At 46.9% G+C, this 17,833-nt stretch overlaps 1 protein-coding gene across 1 annotated transcript in view; it reads left to right on the top strand.

The window, feature by feature from the left end:
* Positions 1–17,833, top strand: part of ATP9A (ATPase, class II, type 9A) — a 123,809-nt gene that overhangs the window by 79,508 nt on the left and 26,468 nt on the right. The window contains exons 9-11 of the mRNA XM_006881644.1: positions 5,814–5,975; positions 15,143–15,235; positions 16,505–16,588. Of these exons, the coding sequence (XP_006881706.1) occupies positions 5,814–5,975; positions 15,143–15,235; positions 16,505–16,588 (339 nt within the window). The remainder of the gene's footprint in view (positions 1–5,813; positions 5,976–15,142; positions 15,236–16,504; positions 16,589–17,833) is intronic.

Genomic DNA, 17,833 nt, shown 5'->3' with positions numbered 1-17,833 from the left:
TTCCCCCTGTTGATAGGGTTTCTCTGTAGATTCTGCTCAAAATGTGCAGTAACAATAGCTAAGTCCCATACAGTCCTTCTGGTCTTATACCAAAGGAGTCTTTTTGCATTTTTCTTCACTAGTTACTTGAGAGAATGAGTTTGAGAATAACTGGGGAAAGCAAACTTGTGGCTCTGGGGTGGGCCAGTACTTCCCAGCCCTTTTGCAAGGTGAGGCTTTTACTTTGTTTGGCCATGTTCCCACCTCAGTGAACACAGGTGCACACAGTTCCCCTCAGTGCCTCGGTGTGCGCTCTTCCGCACCCCCAGCGGAGCGGAGGGCCTGCAGGCAGTGACACCTATGCCTGTGCACATGTTGACTCAGAGATTGAGGTGGGGACAGGCTTCCTGCTGCCACGTCCTCAGACACTCCCTCCTCCCCTGGGGTGGGGACAGGTCAGGAAACAGGTCAGGAAGGTGGGGGGACCCTCCTTCCATGATATTTGTTTACCAGTGGGATAGAATCTGGGAATTGGATTTGGATTGCTCAGAGGAGAGTCAGGACTGTTAAAGAAAATTGCCTGTTATTACCAGCTCATTCCTGGTCCAGAGTTCTTTGCTGACTCAGTTGTTGTTGTGTGCTGTCGAGTTGAAAGCGACCATAGCTGATCCTCCAGCTGGATTTTGGCAGAGGAGGTTGTCCATCTTTCTCCCACAGGGCAGTTGGTGGATTCAAACCTAGTGTCTTTGGGACTGCAGCATAGCTTCTTACCATTAGTCTACCAGAGCTGCCAGAGTAGACATGAAAGCATAGCTAAGTCACCTGCCATTGGGTCAATACAACTGCTTCCCTGACTTGCCAGCACTGGGATCTTTATGGGTGGACACTGCCATGGCTTTCTTTTGCCAGCCTGCTGGGTTAGGTTTGAACCCCCTACCTTTTCGTTAGCTGCTCCGTGCTTAGGCCACACGCGACCAGGGCTCCTCTTTATAAATTAATAAATGCTTCAAAATAACTCTTTACGCTCTGGCAGGATGCTGCTTCTCTAAACGATTCCTGTTCAGAGATGAATTTTTATCAGCGAAATCGCCAGGGCTGAATTGGGAGTGGAGAGGGTCTGAGAAATTTGGATCAAGGCCTTTTATGCCTTTATTTTGCCCTCTGATTCCCACACACTGCCCCCTGTGTTTTGTTTACCCTGTGTAAGTTAAAAAACACAACCACCAAAACAAAACCACAGAAATTAATGCAATACTTGAAGGCCCCGTCATTTTATATATAAATCAGCTTCCCTTGAAGCAAAAACTGGAATCTGGAAGTCGGGGTGAGGCTTCTCCCTTCTCCGTGCCACCAGGTGGCACTTGCCACTTTGGATTTGACAGTTTACCTCCGGCTTCTGGGTGACCTGTTTGGTGTCTGGCGGAATTTGAGCCCTCAGCCACCATGTGGCTCACTTTTTAAATATATTTCTTAATTAAACAACAACAGTGAAAGAGCCTGCATCTGTGACCGCCTGTATAATCCTGAAAGGCTGCATTGTGGCCCACCACTTCTTTTGAGCACCGGGCGGGCATGTATCTTATTGAACGCCACCAGAGGCCTCTGAATCGGCTATCAGGTTCCCCTCTGTGTATCAGACGTGGCCTGGTGATTAATAAGGGCCCCGCCTTTGAGAGGAATCCAAGGCTGTGGAGCACGGGCTGGCCAGTTTCCCAAGCACACCCTGCCCAGGTACAAAGGGAAAATTATTAAAACTTGTCACAGGTGGTTTATAGCTGGCCGGCAAATGATGAAAACCCCCTTTCATTGATGGTTTCTGTGTTCATTTTTCAGCCGGCCGGGGGGCTTAGTGGGGGAAATGAACACGCTGTTCTTTGATTTCCTCCTTGACCCAAACCAGAACACAAACACCGACTCATGAGAGGCTCTCCCTGTCCTCAGCCCCTTCTCTCTTTCTGGAGTTTTTTTTCACTGACTCATTACTGTTTAGTGGGAGCTGACTCATGGCTGACCCTCCAGTGGGTTTTCAGAGGCTGTAAATTCCAGGGGAAGAGATTTCCCATCTTTCTCCTGCTGAGCATCTTGGTGGGTTTGAACCAACTGCCTTTGGCTTGGCAGCACAACTCCTTACCCTCTAGTCTACAAGCGCTCTGGAGTGTGATCTAGTGAACACTGATTACTTCTTTCTTTCATTGACTTTAGTGAGCTCTCTTATTCTGCTGTTAACTCCCATCTCTGAATATTCTGATTTGTGGATCCTCTAAGACCTAAGTTCCTTAAGGGAACTCTTGTGGCATAGTGGTAAGAATCTGCACTGCAATCCCAAAGGTACATAGTTCAAATCCAGAAGGATGGGCAGTCTTCTCTGCAGTTGACTGCCTCTTGAAAAAACCTGCTGGAGGATCTGACCCGAGGGTAAACAAGACCCCAGCTCAGACTTTTCAGGAGACTCAGGACACTGCAGGCCTGATTTTGTGACAGGACGTCCTCTTGCTTTGGACAGAAGTGCTGTGTATCAGTTCACACCAAACGCATGTGTTTCTGCCCAAACTGAGGCACATTAATGGGTACCCTACTCCAAAGTTGTCACCCCTCTTCCCCAGGAAGGATCCCAGGAGAAGCTGAAGGCAGGCAACCCTGTTGGGAAGGGGCTTTAAATTAACAGGAACATGTGTTAACGTGGAGTGGGGGAGTGTGAGATGAGTATGAAAGACCCCCCCTCGGGGCTCATATCCTGTTTGAATAACCCCCACAGAGACCTGAGGTTTTGATTAGGAGGCTGGATCCACGGGGTGGGGGTTGAGGGGCAGGGAACCATCATGGTCTCCTCAGCTCTGTGGAGAAATGTGTCCAGTAGAGAAAACGCAATTAAAAATTTTTTTTATTATTATTAATTTTAATGAAAATGTAGAGATTTTGGATTTCCATTCATTCATTGTTGCACTTTCTCCCTGCCCACCCCTCCCCTCCAGTTCATTCTTCTCTTTGAAAAGTGAAAGAAAAAATCTTTCATTGTTGTACAATACCGCCCCCCAAGTCCACCCCACTGTGCAACCTTCGTTCTGGACTCATGTGATGACAATAATACCTAATCATACATCCCTTTTAAACAGTTCTCTCACTCATCTGTTTCAATGCAGTATACATAATTTATCCCATCTTTAAGGAAGATTCCAAACAGTTGTAATACACAGTTGTAGACACAGACATGGATGCATCATCACTTTTGATGCTTTGAGCTTACTCATTCAGTTCTCCCCACACACGCCGTCGAGGGGTCAGCTGGGCTAGCCAACCCTAGAGCTGCACCCCCAGCTCCAGAAACCATTTCCGGCTCCGTCCTTTCACTGTTTCCACCTCCACTGAAGTTAACACATTGTGGAGGGGAACCCCTGAGCACCCATCTCACAGACTTTTTTTCCAGACGATTAAATTGCTTCTCTTCAGAGTGAAGTAGGGGCTGCTTCAAAACAACAATGTAAAGCTCCTTTCAGTAGCAAGAATGTGTGAAAACACCCAGGGAAGACGTTTGGCTGCCCTTTGTGACAGAATTGATATGTAAAGGAGGCTGGAGAAGAGTCAGGGCTTCGTGTTTGCTTATGTGAGGCAGCTGCAGATCCTGAACAAGTGGGCACCTTCTGAAAGTATTTCAGAGAGTTACTCAAAGCTAACGTCCATGAGTAAGATGGGTTCAATAATGTATGCTGCTCTGAAACAGAGAAGGGAGAAAACTGTTTAAAAGAGATATGTGATTAGGTATTTCGGTCATGACAGGAGTCTAGAGCGATGGCTACAAGGTGGAGTGGACCTGGGGGAGGGTTTGTAAAATAATGAAAGAATCTTTTCTTTTACTTTTCCAAGAGGGTAATGTCTGGTGGGGGGGAGCCTTGGGAGGGGACAAATCTACAACAATGAATGAATGGAAATCCAAAGCCTCTGTAAATTTTCACTTAAATTAATAACAAATTTAAATTAAAAAAAAGAATTAAGTTAGAGTAAGGATGGCAATGGAACCACCTTACCTCTGTAACTTGATTTGTACCACTATTAGAACCTCTACTCAGAATATTATTGCTTTTCAATTTTTGAGTCATGCACTTTTAACTTGTTAGTTAAACTTGTATCTTCTAGGCTGCAACACTTCCATGATACATCTTCAAGGATATGAACATGACGGCTAAGCACAATTGATAACAGTGCATCTAAATTCCAAAATCAATCTCCATAATAGTCTATGTGTTTCCTACTGCCAAGGGGGCCCTTTAGAGTGGTGAGAGAAGACATTCACCCTGAAACCCAGCAGGAAGTAGTTAAGAGAATACGCCATCCCCTTTTCCTTAGGAATCAGGGTGAAGTCTCTCTCAGGGAGGAGTGATAGGGAATGGCAAGGGACACACTGACAAAGGAGATCAATCAGAACTGGCTTTGACAAGCACTGTGGCAATTGGACAATTCAAACAGACATGGGGGAAGAAGAACGAACTGGGGTGGAGGGTGGAGAAAACAGTGCAACAATGAATGAATGAAAACCCAAAATCTCTGTAAATGTTCATTAAAACTAATAAATTTAATAATAATAAAAAAAAGGGGAAAAAAAGCTAACATCGAAGGTAGAAGAGTGTCATTGAATATCCTCTCTGTAAACATTTTTATGCAGTATGCCCAGATGGGAGTATTTTGTACACACTGATCTTCACTTCTTCACTGATTTGTTAAGAAAAATCGTTAGCAGGCTAGACAAGAAAAATCGTTAGCAGGCTAGACAGGTTGTATTGAAAAACCATAGTCATTGAATAATAAAAAAAAGAAGAATGAGTGACTTGCACAGCCTAGTAGAAAAAAAAACACACCAAAAAACCCCAAATTGCCCCACATTCCTTGATTATGTCTCATTTTGAAAGTTGGAGGACAGTGTAATGATTCTTTTCATTGGCCAGAGTAACAGCTAATTAAACATTAATCCTGATTGACTACTCATAATGGTACTTAAAACAGGGTCTAAATCATAGCAAAACTAGTTGTCTTGAATAGATTCAGACTCCTGGTTCACACTCGTGTATCAGGGCACAGTGTGTCTGCAGCGTTCAGTGGCCGACTCTTCAGTTGTATACTGCCAGGCCTTTCTTCCTGGAGACTTTTTAATAGATTCTTACCACCGACATTTTGGTTAACAGCTGAGCATTCAGCATTTACTGGCGCCAGACACTTGAAGAATAGCAATAACCAGTGTTAGGCTCCTTGCTTCTCTGTATTTGTGCTTCACCTTTGGGTTTTCTTTGGAGCACATTTGTCTGGATTGGTCTGTGGCTGTGTTCCTGGATACCTTAATGTTGGTTCTGAGTCAGAGCCTCCTGTGTGACAGAGAAGAGACAACCCCATCTCACTCCACTTCTGTAAAACTCCAGGCTGTGGTCTTTATGGAAACGGTTGTCTTTGTCCTGCATAGCTTCTGGCTGGTCTTGAACCGCCAATCTTCCAGTGCCAGCTAAGTGCTTAACTGTTTCTCACCCACCTTGTCCTAGAACTGCCTGGAGTTGCCCCAGCTCTGGGTGCCTCTTCCTTTGAGCTAGGGGTGGGGTGGAGAAGACAGTTTGAAACTCAAGGGGGACAGTGTTGTCCACGGGAGCCTTAAGGGCCTGGAGGATTTGTTGCAGGCTGGGAAGCAGTGATGGCTTCCTGGCCCAAGGGACAAAGCCCTGGCCATCCCTAGTGACAGCCGTGATTGCTTGCTGGTCACTTGTGTCCACTCCTAGCAGCCCTTGTGTTCATTTGTGTGACCTGTGAACCGGGACCCTGGGCTGCACGTGTGACCTTTGATCCTGTGTCGTATGTAGGTGGCCCTGGTACAGTGGACAGAGAGCGTGGGCTTGACGCTGGTGGGCCGCGACCAGTCTTCCATGCAGCTGAGGACCCCTGGCGACCAGATCCTGAACTTCACCATCTTGCAGATCTTCCCGTTCACCTACGAGAGCAAACGCATGGGCATCATTGTCCGGGTGAGTGCGCGTGCATTTAGGAAATTCTCTCAGAAGTATCACTTTTCTATGTATTGGAAAACAAACAAACAAATCCCTGTGTGACTTGGTTTTTTTGCAATATTTGGTTTATTCCTGTGGTTTGGAACTGAGCCCACAGTGTCTTTGAGGGATGCTTGTACAAAGAAGGTGTTTCTTAGCTCCGGTGGCCTAGTGGCAAGAAGCTGCACTGCTATCCCGAAGGTGCACGGTTAAAATCCACCCGCTACTCCGTGGGAGAAAGATGGATGGGATTAACTGCTTCTGTAAACCACTTGGAGGGTCAGCTGTGGGTCAGTCCCAACTCAATGGTAAACAACATAGTGAAAGAAATGTTTTATTAGGGTCCCTTATGTCAAGTCATAAAAATGACAGTTTACTCTTTGCATGAAAAAGCATTCTCAGGCACATATAGTTCAATTATTGTTGTGTTTACAGATTACAATCACCTTTCCCCTCCCGTTGTTCCTTGACATCCTTTCTGGCCATTTTGTGCTTTGATTGTTTATATATTCAGATGCTATTATGGGGACGGGGCGGGGGGGAAGGAATTAGTCCCTTCCTGCTTTATGAAAGCTTCTCAACTGATTCTTATATTCAGTTATTTCTCAATATTCGGAATTTACAGTGAATGTTGTCAATGATTCTATAATAAAAATGTCCAAACATGACAAATATCCAGCTAGGTCTGAGTGATCACAGAGAGAATAGGTTGCTATTATTAGGTGCCTTCGAGTCAAGCACGATTGTAACGACCCTATGAACAACAGATCTGAACCCTGTCCTATTTAGTGCCTCCTTCAACATCTCTGACACACTCGAGCCCATTGCTGTGGTTACTGTGCCAGGCCACCTGGCTGAGGGTCCAGATAAGGTATTTCTTGATACTGCACTTTGGTTTCGTTAAATAGCTTGACTTGTTCTTTATTCCATGCTGGTGGCATAGTGCGTAGGGAGTTGCACTGTTAACCCAAAGGCTGTGCCCCTTTGAAGTTCAAGTCCGCCAGCGGCTCTGAGAGAGAAGGATGAGCGATCTCCTTCCATGTGATTTACAGCCTTAGACTACTCGGCAGAAGGCCAGCTGTGGTTTGATTCCAGCTTGATGATGGTAAGCGTGGTGGTGGTGGTTATGAATGTGCCGTTCTACAGCGGACCACACCCCACAGCCACTCTACGAACAGTGAACCCTGCCCTATCCGGAGTCACCCTCATCGTCTCTGACACACTTGACCCCGTTGCCACCGTCAGTGTGTCACTGGCTGTAAATACTTACAGCCTTGGAAACTTGGGTGGATTGTATGATCCAGAGTCGATTCGACGGGAGTGGGCTTGGGATTGTTTTTTAAATTCTGTATGTAAAAGGCATTGTAGTGGATACACGTTTATTCTACTTACTGGTTTTGGTCAACATTTTTAAAAATTCTTAATTCATATCTTTAATTCTAATACTTTGGGAATTCTGATGGATTATTAGTTAGGAGTTGAGCTGGCAACCCAAGGGCATGAGGTTCAAATCCACCAGCTGCTCCTGAGGAGAAAGAGGGGCGAAATCGCCTCTCATGCAGTTTGCTGCCTCTGCAAATCCGCTGGAGGGTCAGCTGTGAGTCTGTTCCAGCTCCATGGTACACAAAAACAACAAAAACAACATAAACCTCAATTGTCGGCATTGAAGTCTATGGGGGAGAGAATAGTCTAAAAGTATTATATTTTAGGGCATTATTTTTATCGTAGGAGTACGCAATGAGGGTTGCAGAGTGGGGTAGGGGGTGGAGTTTGGGGAGGTGCGGAGGTGGGGGGTATTGTGTACCAATGAGGGAGTTTTTCTTTTGCTTTTCAAGGAGAGGAGCAAAGGGGGAGGGGTTTGTGCAGGGAGAGGGGTGCAACAATGAATGAATGGAATTCCAAAATCTCTGTAGATGTTCATTGAAATGAAAAATAAACAAACTAAAACCAAAAAACAAAACCTCTATTGTATCAGCTTGTGCTAGTTCCCTGTTTATCTCACTCAGTTATCTAGAGCTGCAATGACAGAAATACTGCACATGAATGATTTTAACAAAAACTCCTTTTTCTTACACTTGTCCTTATGTGCCTTTTAGTCAGAAGGGACCGATAGCTGACCTCCAGTGGGTTTTCAGAGGCTGTAAACCACGTGGGAGGAGCTTGTCCACCCTTCTGCAGAGGAGCAACCAGTGGATTTGAACTGTGTGCCTTTCTTACTGTTTGGGAGCCTTGGAGTTCACATCCAGGGTGCCAGCTGTAGGGAATTTCTCTAGAGAGGAATCTTTGTTGGCTCCGAGGAGAGGTCCTGTTTCTGGATTCCCTGGGGAGTTTCATATGATTTCACATTTTACCCATCCCTACCCCCAACCCCTATCTTTGCTTGGTTAATCTACCCCCCCCTTGTTCTGTGCCATCAAATTGGATCTGACTGACACAGGAGAAGACTGCCCCTCCTTCTCCAGCAGAGCATCTGGTGGATTCAAACCACTTGCATTTGAGATTGCAGTACAGCTTCTTGCCACTAAGGCCACCAGAGCTCCCTAATTCCTGCATTATATTTATTATATGATATGATATTACTATTCCTTTTATAATTTGTAAGAAATTAACTCAAAACATAGCCTACACTAATCCCTTCTTGTTTACATAACAAAGACATCCCATGCCCAGATGAGATTTTAACTTTAGGATAGAGATTCCCATTTGCAACACAATTAGGTTTGGAGAGAAACATTTTAACACATAGCACTTGGATTGTTGCCACTTCTTTGTTATTAAAAAGCAGGCTTCTTGTGCATATGCTTGTGCTTCCTGTCCCCTTGCCAAGAAGTTTGGAATGAGTTTGTCAGGATGGTCCAGGATAGGACAAGGTATCAGATAGCATCACATTCCCCGCTCCCCTAAAGTGTTTATACCACTGATCTCAGTCTTCCAAGCAGTATATTGGGATTCCTGTTTCTCCACCTCCTCATCAGTGTTTGATATCGTCAGACTTAAAAAATTTTGCTAATCCCAAGAATCTGAATTAATATTTTCCATGGTTTTGTGTTTGTTCTTTGACTCATAAAAAGTTACGCTTTTTATCCTGGGGACCCTGGGAAGCTGGTACTCATATACCACTTTCTTCAGGACTTCTTAAATTGGACAGAGTATCATAATTGTGAAGGGGGTTATTAAACAGCAGAATACTTGGGATGTGCATATATGTATATATATGTGTGTGTGTGTATTTGCATACTTATGTATTTATATTTATACATATATGAATGTGATTTGTGTGAAAGTTTAAAAAGCAAAATTTTCACATTCATTTGAACACCCACAATGTAATTATAGTTTCCGTTACCTTATCCCTGTATTTTGGACTTATGTCAACCCTTTTCTCTCTCTGTATCTTCCCTTTCGTTAGTGATACTGTGCTGATCACCTCTATTGTATATTACTTTTCCTTGTACTTACTTTATATTTTAAAGGTGTTTCACATTATCTGACTTGGGCTGGGAAACGGCCTCAGGTCCTGGGAATCTTTGAAATGAGACTGATGCTGGGAAGGGTGGAGGGACAGTGAAGGAGAGGAAGACCCTCACTCAGTGGATTGACATGGCGACTGCAGCAGAGGGCTGAGGAGGTCACAGGACAGAACAGGGTTCAGCTCTGTTGTTCCTAGAGTTGCTCCGCGTGGTACTTGGCTCAGCAGCACTTACCTAACAACAACAGTAGTGTGTTATGCGTGTGGTAACAGTAGGAGGGAGAGAAATACTGCAGACGTTATCACACGTGACACAGACACAGAAAGTGAGCCTATGGTGATGAAAAGTGGTGACAATGATAGACTTTCTCAGTACACGGTCACCAAAGACCTTCTTGTTCAAAAACACTGTGTTTGGGCATTGCATTAAAACAGAAGGTAATAAAACACAGCGCTCCTGTAACGTGAATTGTGCGCAGGGTGCTGTTTGAGCTTATTTACATAAACGGACTTCTAAATTCTCACTCTGAACTAGTGAGGCACGCACTGTGGTGATAGGTTTTCACAGGGGAGAAATGGAAGGACGGTGAGGCTAAGAAATGTGTGAGTTTACACAGTGAGCAAGTGGTCGAGTGGGCTGTCTGGCTCCCAAATCTGTGTTCTTCCCACCCGGACTGTCCCATTAGGATCTGGGTGTTCAGAAATGACAGGAGGGAGGTGGGATAGCTCAGAGTACATCTGTAATGTTAAAACAGCAACAAACACACCAGATGCTCTGCCGGGGAAGGAGGGGCAATCTCCTCCTGTACCAGTCAGATCTGATTTGACGGTACACGCACACAAAAATAATAAAGTTAAAAAAAAAAAACAACAAACAACCTACCTCCTTGCCATCGAGTCAGAACTGACCCACAGCTGACCCCCCGCAGGTTTCCAGAGGCTGTAAATGTCATGGGAGAAAATTGCCCATCTATCTTCCTGGGAGCAGCTGGTGGATTCGAACCACGTGTCCTTGGGTTGGCAGTGCATGTCCTTATTCACTAGGCTACCAGAAATTCCCTCTGTAATGTTAGGATACATTAGCTTCTTACTACTGTATAACAAATGACCCCCACCCCACCCCACTGAGCGATTTAACATAATATTAAATGATAAACAGTGTTTATAATTGGACACCGTTGTGGGACTTTCCAGCCTGCAGTCAGGGTGCCAGCTAGGGCAGGAGCCAGCTGTGGACAGATTGAGTGGCTCTTGGTAGGATCCAGGTCCTCTCCACAGATTAACTCTCAGGGTACCTCTGTCAGAGTGAACGGACAGGAGAGTCTTACCACCTAAACCCAAAGGATGTCCAACCCCGTTGCCTTGTTCTGTCAGAGCACGTTCCGGGGTCCAGCCTTCACGCTGGGCTGAGAGAGAGAGTGGGCTGCCCAGGCTGTGACACCAGAGAGGAGGAGACAGAGCTGCTCTTCTGTGTATGTGATGAAATGTGAATCAAGGACGTACTTTTAAAGTGACACACTGAAAGGGACTTTGGATGTCCCAGAGGCTAGTAAGCGCTTCCGGGCTTTGCCGGCCGGATGTGGATTCTTGGCTTCTCCACAGTGGGAAGAGCTGAGTTCTTGGCCCTCACAGCTGCATCGTTTCCCAGCGTCCCCCCCCCACCCCCACCCCAGGCCCAGCCCACAGTTTGGGAGCCGTATGGTGAGGTCAAGAACATCCTGGTCTGGACAAAGCAGTGTCAATCCGTGGGCGATGTTCTCAGGGAGTCCTGGCGATTGTCTGCTACGGGGCGGCTATCTTTCTGGCCCTGTTTTTATTTTGCTAGCTCATGGGCCGTGGGCTCTGCCAAGTTCAGCCGAGGGTTGAGTCATGGTTGAAGGGTGGTCCAACTCAGCCGTTGGGATTAAGTGAATGGTTCACACCACCCTTCATTCACTTATAAAGGATATTCATTCCCAGACATACAGTGTGGTTCTGTGTCTTCTCACTGTCATCAGAACTGGTCCTGTGTGCCTGAGTGCTGCATCCAAATGGACAAGACTTTCACTGTCTATATTGAAGAGCAATGATGTCCATTTGATGACTAAGGTGTACCTGATCCAGGTCATGGACTTTTCAGTCACTTGCTATATCTGAGAGCTTGACAGTGACTAGGGATGACAGAAGAAGAGTTGATGCCTTTCAACAGTGGTCTTGGAGAAGATGCAGCTAGAGTGCTCGTTAGAGGCGAAGGTGAAACTTCACCTCAGGTACTTCAGGCATGTTGCTAAGAGAGGTTATTCCTTGGAGAGGGAACATCATCCTTGGGAAGGAGGAGGGGCAGGGAAAGACAGGAAAACCCTTAATCATCAGGTGGGTTCATATGTTGACTGTGGTGACGGCCTTGATGTGTCAGAGATTGTGAGAATGGCAAGGAACAGGGCAAGGTTCAGATTGGTGGTTCATAGGATCTTTATGAGTCGTACTTGACCGGAGGACATCTAATGACAACAACAATCAGTGTTGATACAATACCCTCGCTCCATTCCCTGGTTATAAAAACAGCCACATTCCACGGCTAAGGCATTGGGACAAATATATACATAAAGAGGATTGAAACTCATTTTTACACTCCAAAGACAGTCATTCTTAACTTTTCAGGCAATTTCCTCCCAGGCTTTTATGTGAGCGTACCACGATCATTGCCTCTGAGTCACTTCCAACTCATAGCGACCCTCAGTCGGGTTTCCAAAGCGGTAACTCTTTACAGGAGAAGCAGCTCACCACTCTCCCACGGAGCAGCTGTGGACTTGATTGATCTCTCGGTTAGCAGCCAAGTGTACATAATGCCCTCTGTCATCAAAGGTCCTTATCTAAACACTCCAGAGTGTACGGTATACAAATCCACGTACGTTTTCCTAAAACTGGTGTTGATCTCCATCTAAGACTTTCTAACCTTCCCCTGCCTCATCCCGTGGTTGAATTGCTCCCAAACGCGGGGATCCTGTAAACAACAGAACGGACTCTGCCCAGCCCTGCACCTCGTCCTGATCGCTGCCGTGCGTCAACCCTCTGTTGCAGCCTCTGTCGCCCCATCTTCTCGAGGGCCTGCCTCTCTCCCCATGACCCTCTCCTTTCCCAAGCATGAAGTCGTCCTCCAGAGAGTGTCTCCTCCTCCTGGTATCACGGCCATAGTATATGAGGTGGAGTTCACCATCCTTGTTTCTTTTTTTAAATTATTTTTTATTTTTCACTTTAAAAAAATTATTATTCATTTCAATGAAAATTTACAGAGACTTTGGATTTCCATTCATTCATTGTTGCACTTTTCTCCCCTCCCACCCCGCTACCCCCAGTCTTGGAAAAGTAAAAGAAAAATTCTTTACTGTTTTACAATCCCTCCCCCCAGGTCCACTCCACTATGTATAGCCTTCGCTCTAGACACCTGTCATGACAAAAATACATAATCACATATCCCTTTTAAACAGTTTTCTCCCTCATCTGTTTCAATGCAGTATATATATATATTATTGAACCCATCTTTCTCAGTCTCCCCCCAGCCCCGAGGTCAGTCCTGTTTTACAACAGTGACACCATGGAGTATTTGTCCTTTTGTGACTGAGATACTTCACTCCGCATAACGTCCTCCAGGGTCACCCATTTTGAATAATATTGCACGAGTTCCTTGTTTTTCAGTGCAGCGTAGTATTCCATCGTGAGAATACACCACAGCTTCTCTATCCATTCGTTTTTTGATGGGCACTTAGGTTGTTTCCAAATCCTTGCTATTGTGAACAAAGCCGCAATAAACACCATCCTTGTTTCTAAGGAGAACTCTGGTGCCGCACACTGGCTGCGCTTTTGAGATTGTCATCATTGTTGGTATGTACTGTTGTGTTGGAACCAATTCATAGCTGGCCTGCCAGTGCAGTTTCAGAGGCAGTAAATTGCACGGGAGGAGATTGCCTGCCTTTCTCCTACAGAGCCGCTGGTGGACTTGAACCTTGAGCCTTTGGGTTGGCAGCTCAACTCCTTACCACTACGCCACCAACTGGCCAAACAGCAAACTTCAGTTATGTCAGTTCCACCTTAACAGTGACCCTGTAAGACAGAGTGGAGTCACTCAGAGTGTTTCCAAGCCTGTACTCTTTCAGAAGCTGACGGCCAGACCATCCTCGCCAGAGACACTGACTGGGTGGGTTCGAACTACAGACCTTTTGCTTCACAACCAAGTGCTCGAGCCACTGCACCTCCACACCCCCTGAGCCGGGGGTAGCCCGTGTCTTGGGGTCCCAGGGCTTTGTCTTTCTGAAGTGGGGTTGTCTCTCCACCTCTTCCCACCCAGAATGATGAAGTCAAGTCGCTGGTGTAGACCCTCACCACCCGGGCCGGGGAGGCTGTGAAGAGGTGCCAGAACCTGGTCCTGGTGGAAAGAGAGGAAGCCCCACAGGCGCCCCACACAGCCAGCCGCGCGCCCCACACGGTGGCTGTGTAATCGTGCTGTGATGGGAACGAAGTCACCGTGGGATGAACCCGGTGGGAGGATATGAGTCATGGGAGGGGCAGCGGAGCCAGTGTTTATGTTGGACAAAGGGCCTCCACTCTCTGCAGCCCCATCGATAGTAAAGGAAGCTGGGAGGGGGCGAGGTGTTTCCTCCAGGGATGCTCTTACTGTTGTCCAATGCCGTTTGGGTGAAAAGATGCGATGCTTTCATGTTCTGATCCACGGTTATTCTTGGCCTGAGTCCCAGCTGCCATTGGAACGTCCCGTCAAAGAAACGCCTCGTAGTTGGGGTCCTCGGCAACTGGGGGCTCATGAACGGGGTGTTTCTCTCCAACACCCACTACTATCGAGTCGGTTCTGACTCAGTTTGACCCTGTAGGACAGCGTGCCACTGCTCAGAGGGTTTCCAGAGCTGTGCTCTTCACAGAAGCAGTCAGGCACGGCTTTTCCCCCGTGGAGCAGCTGGCGGGTTCGAACCACTGACCTTTGGTTAGCAGCTAGGCGGTTTATCCACTGCACCACCTTCTTTGACTCCTTGATTGCTGTTGTAAAGGATGCTGCTAAGCCCACTACAATGCACAGGATGGCTCACAGCGGAGGGCCATCCCTGGAACCCCAATGTCCAGGCATCTCACGTCCCTTCTCCTGGTGGGCCACGGTGTTGGGGTACTCATGGTTCTCCAGGGATCTCTGGAGGTGTCGCGGCTAAGGGGTTGTGCTGCCAAGTCGGAGGCAGGTGCTGTCAGCTGTTCCCTGGGAAACGACAGGCAGCCTCCTCTCGTGCAACTCAGAGCCTCGGAACATTGACTAGGAAGTCAGCTTTGAGTCAGTTCCTACTCAGTGCTAAATCTCAATGCTTAATCTGTGTATAGATTTAAAACAATCTTATAACATGGGAGTCCATTCCTGTGGGCTTAGTAATAACGTGCACAAAGTTCACAACATCCCTTTGATCTTGCTTTTTGTCATGTTAACAGTTTTTTCCATATGCTTTGAGTTTTCTTGTTTTCTATGGCCTTTGCCCCAAAGCGAGGCCTCCTCTCAGTTTTTATCTTAGGCCAAGTTGGGGGAGAAAAAGAACCCCCTCAACTTGAGTCTGTTCAGTACACTGTGTGTGCTGTCAGTCCAGGGCGTCAGAGCAGAAAGGGGGTGTTCCTTTCGGCTCCTCATTCCTTCCTGTCCTCCCCGCTCTAGGATGAATCAACGGGAGAAATCACGTTCTACATGAAGGGGGCGGATGTGGTCATGGCTGGGATCGTGCAGTACAATGACTGGCTGGAGGAAGAGGTGAGGGCGTCAAGGGGCGGGAGACAGGGACGGGGGAGCATGCTCAGAAGAAGCAGGCCTTTGTGGGGTGTAAGAGCCAGGCCTCGGTGTTAGATAGCTAGGACAGTACACCGAGTCACACCAAAACTTAAGAGACTTGTAACAAACTGTCAGTATAAGTTCCTCTAGGCCAACAATCTGGTTACAGCTTATTAGCTGGCTCCCTGGGGTCCCCACAGTCACTCACAGCTGAGTCACTCAGTCCCCACTGTTGACTGGAGCCACCCTTGACTCAAAGTGACAGAGGAGGATTTGCTTCCAGGACTTCATATGTGGTTAGCACCTGAGCTAATTATTAGACCAGGAACAGCTCAAGTCCTCAATGGTCCTGGCTCGAGGCTGCCCTCAGCTCTTTGCCAAGCAGGTCCCTCCACAGGGCACCTCTCCACAGGGCAGCTCACAGTATGGGAGTTCTCTTTGCCAGACTGAGCCAAGTGAGGGAGCTGGAAAGGAGGAGAGAGGTGGAAGGTAAAGCCTTTCATAATCTCGGAAGAGACCCTCCCTCACTTTGCCGTATCTCTCAGTTACAAACCAATCACTAGGCCCAGCTCATAGCCCAGGGGAGGAGATTCCACGGATGTGATTATTAGGAGCAGGCTCATTGGGGCCCCCTGAGTAGAGGACCACCACAGTTCAAACGAGGAGGACTGGGTGGGGGAGGAGTCCTCTGGGTCTGTGAAGCCATCCTGGTTTCATGCCTCAGCTCCAGGTGGGGAGTCCACGTGTTACTCTCCTGGAGTCCCGGGCTGTCAGGTCGATTGTATGAATGCCTGAAGCCGGCCTAGATGTGTCCTCCTGACCCCATCACATTGACAGGTCACACGTCCTAGGACGGCTTCTCTCAACAGCTGTGTTTTCCGGAAACACAGCAGCCGTTTCTCAGCCGTCACTGACTTGTTATTTGGGAAGCCACACCTGGTTTTCTCAGATGTTTTATTTCTCCCAGCAAAGCCAGAAATGCAGATTCTCCCCCCCACCCCCTGCCTCGGAACTCTTGCTGGGTTGATTTAATTATGAAAACACACACTGTGCCGACCACAGACACTGGCCTCATTTGGCTCACAAGCCTTCACTGTGCAACCTCCCCTCGAGAGGAGGTGACATCTAGGAAAGATTGCTGTTGGGGGGAACTGTTTCCTTCTCCCCACAGCCTCAGATCCCTCTCGGGAGATTCTGGGTTCAGGATGGGGCCCCAGACATGGCTACCAATGACTCTGGTCTGCTTTGCAGTGTGGCAACATGGCGCGAGAAGGGCTACGGGTGCTCGTGGTGGCCAAGAAGTCTCTGGCTGAGGAGCAGTATCAGGACTTTGAGGTACGTTGTCCTGTGGCCCTCCCTGACCACCTACCTCCCCAGCCACGATGGTCCCACGTTCCTTTGAGCACCCCAGGCCTGCTTCTGTCTTAGGGCCTTCGCTTGCTCTTCCATCTGGAATGCCAAGTCCCCCCATCATGCTCCATGGCCCACTCCCAGCTTCCTTTGAATCTCAGTCAAAATGCCACCTCCTCTGAGAAGTCCTCTGGGACTGCCAGTCCAATACAAGCCCATAGTTTCCCTCTCACCATCAGCCCACTTCACCTTCTTCTTTATTGCGTTTCTTACAGTCTTTAACAGCTTTGTTTGTATATTCATTATCTATCTTCCCTCTGGAATAGGTCTTTTGGAGGGTAGGGACCTTAGTGGTCAAATTTTCTCTTGTATCATTGACATCTAGTCTAGTCCATGGCACATGTTTTCCTCCTGGCAAGCAAGGTTTTTTGTTGTTTTCCCTCCCTCTAGTTAATGCACTTTTTTAAATTATTGATTTTTAAATTTTCCTCAGATTTATTTACAAAGTTTGAATACATTGTTTTTCAGCAAACATGGTTTTGAAGATGAATTCACCTCTTTCCTCATGCCTTAATCCCTTCAATAACATGACGATGTTAATAATATTAGACCATTGATTTTCATGATGAAAGGTTTAGTAGAATTCATTGGTTTACTGTTTATTGTCATCCTATCCCATAGATTTCAAAGTCCTCATTTTAGTCACTGCTGCAGCCCTCAGAATAGAATACTGTGCCCTGGTAGTGTAGTAGATTAAGCATTGGGCTGTGAACTGGAAGTTTGGAGGCTCTGCCCCTCCAGCCGCTCCGTGGGAGGATGATGAGGCAGTCTGCTAAAAAAGCCTGACACCTTCAGGAGCCCTGTGGGCAAGTCGGCTCTGTCCGGTTGCGTCACTCAGTCACTTGGTGACAGTAGACTTGGAGTTTTATTTCTTGATCCTCGTGTCTGGTACAAAGTCGAATGAGAGCATGTAGGAATGACTGAGCAGTGACTTAGTGAACAGGAAGTGAGGACAGGGCTGGGAGGATATAGTTCAGGGGCTCCAGACTTGCTCCAGCTGGACCCCACTTGATGATCTTTCACGTATTTAGGTTCTTAGAAAGGTTCTGTTTAACAGGAGTTGTACCCTTGATAAATTCCACCTTCCTGTCTATTTTTAAAATATACTCTTTGAATCGGCTCAGAAGGGGTTTTCTTTCCGTTCCAGATATTTTCTTTATTATTATTATT

Source organism: Elephantulus edwardii, unplaced genomic scaffold, assembly GCF_000299155.1.
Source record: "Elephantulus edwardii isolate Elephantulus edwardi_28Jun2011 unplaced genomic scaffold, EleEdw1.0 scaffold00015, whole genome shotgun sequence".
Lineage (NCBI taxonomy): Eukaryota > Metazoa > Chordata > Mammalia > Macroscelidea > Macroscelididae > Elephantulus > Elephantulus edwardii.
The sequence above is the reverse complement of the archived record's forward strand: the minus strand, read 5'-3'. Positions and strand labels throughout refer to the sequence as shown.